The sequence below is a fragment of the Fukomys damarensis genome, unplaced genomic scaffold (genome assembly GCF_012274545.1).
Source record: "Fukomys damarensis isolate Sample0158 unplaced genomic scaffold, DMR_v1.0_HiC HiC_scaffold_4, whole genome shotgun sequence".
Taxonomy (NCBI): domain Eukaryota; kingdom Metazoa; phylum Chordata; class Mammalia; order Rodentia; family Bathyergidae; genus Fukomys; species Fukomys damarensis.
Window position 1 is genome coordinate 38,898,465 of NW_022900916.1, and position 8,155 is coordinate 38,906,619.

The window sequence follows — 8,155 nt, forward strand, 5'->3', positions numbered from 1 at the left end:
CAAAAAAAAAAAAAAAAAAAAAAAATTAGTGACCTTTAAAGTGTGCAAAGTACACAAAAGGCATATGACTCACTCAAAATGTGGATAACAATCTGTAAAAAGAAGTATTTAAACACAACCACCACTGACTGTTGTAAATGCTGAAAAGCTTCAGCATTTACCATCTTGAAAAAGTTCCCATGGAAATCATAAACATTTCAGGTTTATTTAGAAAGAGAGATGCTCCTCCAGTTCTGGGAAATTTAAGGAGGAGAACTTCAAAATTCACAAATTGGCCACACAGGATTCATGCAGCTGAAAGGAACGAAGGAGGAGTGGAAAAACAGGGGAAGAGCTGGCTGCCTACTGTATCAAGTCTTCTGAACAATACCTGACTCTGCTGCAGAGATGGGGTTTAGAAGAGGCAAGAATAAAAGAAATGGAAGAACAGAATAACCCGAAGAGCATTTTCTACATTGGCAACAACTTGAGCCACCAAACACAGCAGACATGTGAGAAAACCACCAAAGATCCTGACTTTCCCACCATCCATGGCTTCTGCATGAGGGCAAACTGTTGTTGGGGCACACAGTCTCGATCTGGGAAGTGTGCTCCAAGACAGTGACTTAGCTCGTGCCAAGTTCTTCTGGGATTCTCTCAGGGCAGCAAATGCAGGGCCCAGCAGTAGAGACCATGCCTAGAGGTAAGTGGGGCTCCAGCGGCAGGCAACTGCTCCAGGTCCTGGAAACCCATCAGCCAGAACCACAGGCCTGGACGCTGGGCCATCTATACGGTAATTTAAACTGCAGTGAGCACAGGAAAAAATCAGGACATGGTGTGGGATCATTGAGAATAAGAAGAAGTGTTATTTAAAAAAAGAAAATAAAATTCAAAGGAGCCTCTGTGCCATCAAATACCAAGGACTAGGAAGAATGGAAAGATAGCTGAAAGGAAATTTAGAATCATACAAGAATAAGGAGAAAATCTAAAGAAAGTCAGCTAGAGGACATATAAAGAAACTTGAACAGACTCAGTGTCCCTACAAGATTTTGTTGCTTTTACCTTCTTAGAACTTACTGGGCAAACTACTTTTGCTCTGTTTTAATTCTTTTTTTTTTGAGACAGGTCTCACTATGCAGTTCAGACTGCCCTGGAACTCACTGTGTAGACCAGGTTGGTCTTGAACATGCAGCAATCCTGCCTCGGCCTTCCAAGTGCTGGGATTACAGGCATACGCCAATATACCCGGCCTCTTTTAATTCTCTTTAGCCCAAAAGACTAAAATTTCTTTTTCTTTTATCAAGGCTCAATTTCAGGAGGTGCTTAAGAAAACTTCAGTAAAGGTCCCCAAGCCTCTTACAGTAAGCAGGAGTGCATGAAGTATTTCCAGGGAGGAAGGCAGTTCTGTTTAGGTGTTAAGAAAGCAATTGAAAACCAGAAATGGAAAAAAGAAAAACATCTGAATCCATCTATTTATCTATTTAATCATCTACCTTTCCGCCTATCTATCTACTTTAAAGGAAGGCTTCTATACTTCACATGTCCAAGTTTGAACGTTACCTGTCTACTCCGTAAGTCTTCATTTCATGATTTACTTCTTATGAGTAAAAGAAATCCAAAGTTGGAACCCCCCATCCTTGTAACCCAAGCTATGGTACATGTACATTTTTCGGTGTATCTCAGATAAAATCAGTCTTTATGTCTCTGACAGAAGCAGTCATGGAGAGAGTAAATCCTAAAACATTAGTATCTAACTTGGGCAAGAAACCAAGTTACAAAGCCATCCATGTCCTAGAGAGTGTAGCATCAGTTAGATAACTAAAAAATAGGGAAACTAACATGAGTTGTTAGGATGACAATACAAGGCAGAAGATAGAGAAACACAACTCCAGTTCTGGTAATCTATACCATCCTAGGGCTTAGAGAAATATGACTGGAGAAGGAAGGTACTGGTTCTATCCTCTTGTGTTCCCCACAATCATCACAAAACACTTCATGTACTAGAGAATGAAGAACAGAGATTGCAGAGAAGACAGAAAAAGTCAAACCACGCTGACTCATCAAGCACAGTATGCCCACACAGTAGAAGAGGAAGAGGAAAGGAGGAAAAGGAAGCCATGAGCACGTCCAGTACTGGTGGCAACGTAAGGAGTGGGGAGCTCCTCTGTCACCTTAGAACCAAACTGATCTGTCTGATCCACCAAAACAATAGTTAGCCATGCAGCAGCCCCATTTTATTGCCTGTTTTACACTCTGTATCTACAGACGATTGTATTTATTACAGATCAGGCCACAGCAAAAACAATAATAAACCTAATAAAGACCAGCCTTATACTCCACTGACAGGCATGTTCCAACTTTTTCTGTGCTAGTGAGGGATGCTCAGATGGGCTCGGGGAAAAACAAAACCCACTAGTGAGGAAAATATGGATGCATGAAGTGAAGCAGTCACCACAGAACTACCTCGATGTCAAATTAGATCCAGGACCAGTCAGTTAAATTCTTAGTTGCTTCCACATATACAGGAACACCCTGGCCTGAAAGGAAATCAAACTACTACAGAAACGAAAGCAATGACTGGTATTTGTAACATCCTACCTTCCTATTCCTGGAAAAATGAGAAAGGAAGGAAATGAGTGACTTCTTTAGGATCTTAGTGAGTGAGATGGCTGTAAGCACGGAACTACCTAGGTTCACAAATGTTTCTGTTCACAATTTGTTTGGCCAACAGAAGCGGTCAGCAAAATTTGGCTTCCATTCAGAACCTCATTTCCGGTGGCAAACACAACTGAGGCTATCTTCCCCAGAATCATGGAACGAATTAAATTTGTGAACCGAGGTAACAATGTACTTTTCTTCCTTAGTGGTTACCCTGAAAATAGGTGGGAAAGATGAGATGGGCCAAGTTAGAACCTCACTGGTCTAAAAGACAAATGGGGTTCATTTAGTAGGTGATATACATGGATATTCTTTTCATCTCAGAGAAAACCCAACCTAACGTTAAAAATCTGTATCAATAAACCACTTGTTGGACCACCTCAGGGGTCAGTGTCTCTTATGCCAAGAGGTCCTCAATCCTGTGCTTGGGTTACTTAGTTCCACCATATACAGCCAGCCAAGGAGATCTGGCACTTGCTGCGACTTCACATGGAAATGTTCTAATGCACCCTGACCCTTGCTTTGTGAAAGAATTTTTGAAAATGTAAGAGGAGAGATAGGAAGAAAGGGTACAAACTCAATTCCTAAAGCTAGAGACAGTTAATACTAAGACAAAAATATAGGTTGTTTGTTGCACAGTCACAATTTAAACTCTTTCACATTGCACATTTCTTGAGTGTGTGTAGGAGACAAACTGTGTACTTATTCATGCCTTTTTTCTCAAGGATGTGCATGGGTGTGGGAAGGAGGGTGGGGAGAAGAATTATGTACAAATAACAGTTCACAGTAAGTTATGTTGGCAGCATAGTGTGTACACTGTCAGCTCAACAACAACTTCCATTCATCATGACCTGCAACTAAGAGGGGATCAATCTGGGGCAATGGGGAAGATAATTTAAAAGAAATTAAGAAATCTTTATGAAACCATTATATATGTGTACTTTACACTGCCATTATCCCAGGTGTCGATTTTCAAGCAGGCTATCTACTGGGTGCCTGTGTGGCCTCACATGCCTACCTGTCCCTCAAGCAGCAAAATCGCCAGCATGCTCCAGGGAGCAGAAAACCCATACATCTCAATTAAGTGGCACAAGGGCACCCAATGCACACTCATACTTAACACTGTGATGGAAAGACAGGAAGGTGAGAAGGGGGAAAAAGACCAACCTCCTCTATTACAGAGGGCACAAAAAAATTGCAATCTTAGCTGAATAATTTGTGATTCGGGCAGACAAGGTCATATCTGACATCTATTTAAATTGAATAGCTTTTTCACTTTCAGTCTTCCACTTACTCAAGCCTTCCTCTTTTATTTATGTGGTAACTGAGGGAAATTTAACTGGCATTTATTTTTAAATAACTTTAAGACCTAACCAATTCTCTAATATCTAGACAGAAAAAGGAACAAAATAGGTATAAAAATGAGCTACAGTTTAAGGGTGAATCGGTAAGCTAGGAAAAAAAAGTCAAGTTTCATAAGATCCATTGCTACTAACAAAAATAAAAGCTGAAGAAAGAATCAAAGTAGGAGGTAATGAAGTATATAAAGACAGTAGTAAGGATTTTTAGGCCAGATGTGGGCACATCTGCAAGCTACACAGGAGGCTGAGGCAGGAGGATTTCATGTTCAAGCCCAATCTGGGCAACTTAGCGACTTAGTGAGACTCTGTCTCAAAACAAAGAAAAAATAAATAAAAGAAAGGCTAGGGATGCAGCTTAGTGATAGAGTATCTGCCTAACATGTTCAAGCCCCTGGGTTCAATCTTGTTATGACTTTTGTCTAGATGCCTTGCCAAAGCCTTACTGCAATCACATGTGGGGCTTTTTCAGAGGTGGCTAGATCTAGGTGTGTGACTGATTCATGGTTCATTGCTAGAATTAAGGGCATTAGTATTAAGGGCATAAGTACCCTAAGTAGCCTGGATAAGATATAAGAGATAGAAAGAAATATAGTCTTCCTTGCTTGCTTTGTTACCTTCTGCCCGCCATAAACTGTTTGTCCTCTGCAATGCACCTCTGTTGTGCCACCCTACCTTGGAGCCAGTTGATTATGGACTGCAATCTGTACAAATTGTGAGCTAAATAAATTTTTTCTCTAACTTTGGGTGTTGGATATTTTGTCTCAGCAATGGGAAAAGTAACTAAGACAGATCTCCAGTACTATCAATACAATATCACAAAACAATGACATCTTTCAACTCTGTCCTCAGAGATGCTAAGAGGAAAGCTCAAAGCAGGTGCACACTCACCTCACAGCCACTGAGAAACTGGAGCAAGAATATGAACTCAGTGGAATAAGAGAACGCTTATCCTCAAGGTTATTTTTTCTGGCTCATGTTAATCCATTTTAATGTTTTAATGTATTTTTATTTTTTAGTTAATATATAGTACCACCAAGGTTTAATTTGGCATCTGAAATGGTTCAAGAATTTGGGTTTTATATTTTATTTTCAACAGGCAGATGGACCTTATGTAGAAGAGCCTCCAATATGCCTTTCCTAACAAGTATTTATAGTATTTTTTCCTGCAGCTTAACAGCCCCCAAATTGCCCTTTGATTACTCCAATATCTTCAGCAAAAGAACAATACTAAGGAAATGAATGCCACAGCACATACCTATAGAATTTAATAATACATATACAATAACAATCCAGCAGGGAAAGCCACAGAGAAAATAGGCTGAGTAGCACTGCACAGAGATAGCCACACCAGTTAATAGTGAGTGTTCCCCAGGAACCATAGTCACCTGTGGCTCAAAGGTCTTTTGCAGTGGGTTTCTAGCCACAAAGAATGCAAATCACTGGATCTCAGCCCCTTATCAGCCACCGCATCTTCTCGACTGAAGTTCAATTCATATGATGCTGGTAGCACCATTTAGCCTGAATTCTGTAGTGACTGGTTGGAGACAAAGAAAAGCTCACCGGAGTCCCACTGCTTTAAGTGATCAGGGAACCACTACACCCAGACTAGGGGGAGCTGGCCAGACACATTTGTAATAAAGAATCAGCAGGAGCAAGAGAAAAAGATTTGGCCAGGCTGGGAACGTGAAATAACAGAATGATAATACATTCTAATTCATCACTGTTCTGAGCTCTAGGAGCATTGGCTTACTGTAGTATTTTCTTCTTGGTGCTCAAGGGAAATTCCCTGAGACCAAGCTAAGATTTACTTCCCTCTTTCAAATCCCCAAGCGACTTGGTCCTTGCATCTCACATGCCTTCCCTGGCCACTAAGTGGAAATCAGTAATAGGGCCATCCCCTATCCTAGTATTATCTCTCTCAAACGTTGTCATTACCTGATATTGCAACTGTCACTCTTCCCCATCTGAATGTAGGGATGCTATAAGTTTTAGATACTGTAGTAGTTTCAATTCCTAGCTCATAGTAGGCACTCAATAAATATATGTGGAAAAATCTACTCAGTTAATAGAAGGACCTATTTAGTCAAAGAGACGTTAAATATGCAAGAGTAAAGTTCTTATGACAAAATGTTCATTTGGGCACTGGCTACTGGGAGCTCAAAAGAACTATTAGCATCACTGATTTTTATCTATCTACTACCCATACCTCTACTATCTTAAAGGATGCTCACGCATTTCTCCATTCTCTCCTACTTATAGGCAGAGAAAAACAATTCACGAGGAAATCATGATTCTAAAACCTATACTTGATCTTTTACAATGACTCCCCATTCATAGTAAGGATTAAAGAGCTTTTTTAGAATTAATTTTATTTTAATACAACTGGGAAGAAGTGTTTTCTAAATTCGTAATAGTTAAAAGTTGAAAAGGAGACAGTTCAGATAAAGAAATGTAAGGAAGTTTTAAATTTCATTTTTCCAGAATACAAAACAGAAATACATAAAGATGCCTAAGTAAACACTTTGGAAAGATTCACTTTCAGGACTTGAAAAGGAGCGAACTACAGAAAACATAAGTTGAAAGCCATCAGTGAATGAGCACACACACTTGAAAAGCCAACTCACCCCAGAGATGTCTGCCACACGGTGGATAGGCACTTCCTTCTTGCTGTGCAACCCTTTGCCATTCTTAATAGCTCTGTAAAGGAAAAAGAGAAAAAGTATTATGATTAAAAATCACAATGGGGTGGGGCGTGTGGTGCACACCTGTAATCCCAGCACTCGGGAGGCTGAGGCAGGAGGATTGCTGTGAGTTCAAGTTTGAGACCAGCCTGGGCTATACACAGTGAGTTCCAGAGCAGTCTGAACTACATAGTGAGACCCTGTCTCAAAAAAAACAACACACACACAAAAAAAACCAAAAAACACAATGGGAAGAGGTAGGAGGATGGGAAAAAGGGGAGATGCAAGGATTATTAAAATGGAATGTGTCCCTACACAAATCACAGTGTACACTGCTAAGTAGTTCATTCTGGGCTGGAGCTGTTGGTGGTGGGGACAATTATCAGGTTGCTCTATTCCTGAGCCCAGTTCCCAGTACTTGGCTGCCAGTTTAGGCTAACAGAGTGCCTGGTAATCAGAGAGCTCCCTTACTTGTTTCCAAATTAAAGGCATTGTTCCAGGCACAAAAGAAAAATCAGTTGGTAGAGCACACTCCTAAGAACAGAAGTAATAATGTTTCTTTCAGCATTTAATCACATGAAACATTTTAAATGCAAAATATGTAGCTAGTGTTCTAATTCTAATGGAAATAAGTTCCTTCCAGGTAAAAAGATAAGTTGCCCTGAATGAAGCAATATTGTACAGAAAAAGTCATTTAAGAGTTGGAAAAAAATTAGCAAATGCTATATAACTGACATTAAGCCTTATTTCCAATTGGTTTCTCATTGAAATAACAGGAGATTTAGCAGGGGATTCTGGGACCCTGCCACACATTTGACCACAGGTTGGTTAACTCCCATCTATCACCTTTTATCTCCCAATCCTTTGAGAGGATTGGGGACAGATCCATAAGGCACTGGATATTGATTACTGGCGGAATGGTAGCTCTCTGGTAATTCTTTACATCCTACAAGGCTGGGTAAGGCCTTCTAGGTAATGCCAGTTTGCAGGCTCCAGCAGGGGAGAGGTTAGACACCAGAGACTCATAGTTTTAGGGGTGTTCCTACCCTACAGACTACCTCTTTTAGCTGCCAGAGTGGGGCAGAGTCACTGACAGTGTTCCCACCTTCACCTTCTCAGAAGTAGGGATCCTGCTCTATAGGCTTTCTACTTAGGACTCGGCGCCCCCAACCCCGTTTCTTTTTTTTTTGTAATTGTTGAAACAGAGTCTCACTATGTATTCCAGGCTAGCCTTGAACTCAAGGCAATCCTCCTGCCTCAGCCTCCCAAGTGTTATTTTTTCCCCCTTTCTAAGAATATTTTTGTTGATCCGTTTGTATATTCATCAAAAATTTAGTAATACTGGGCTGGAGATTTGGCTCAATGGTTCTGCCACCTTCCTTGTAAGCACAAGGGCCTGAGTTCAATCCATGGTACAAAAAAAAAAAAAAAAAAAAAAAAAAAATAAAAATTAACTCTGTGTGGGGTACTGAAGTT

At 40.4% G+C, this 8,155-nt stretch overlaps 1 protein-coding gene across 1 annotated transcript in view; it reads right to left on the reverse strand.

The window, feature by feature from the left end:
- The window catches only part of Snd1 (staphylococcal nuclease and tudor domain containing 1), a 445,827-nt gene that overhangs the window by 166,617 nt on the left and 271,055 nt on the right, over positions 1-8,155 (reverse strand). Inside the window, exon 14 of the mRNA XM_010633440.1 lies at positions 6,623-6,695. Within this exon, the coding sequence (XP_010631742.1) occupies positions 6,623-6,695 (73 nt within the window). The remainder of the gene's footprint in view (positions 1-6,622; positions 6,696-8,155) is intronic.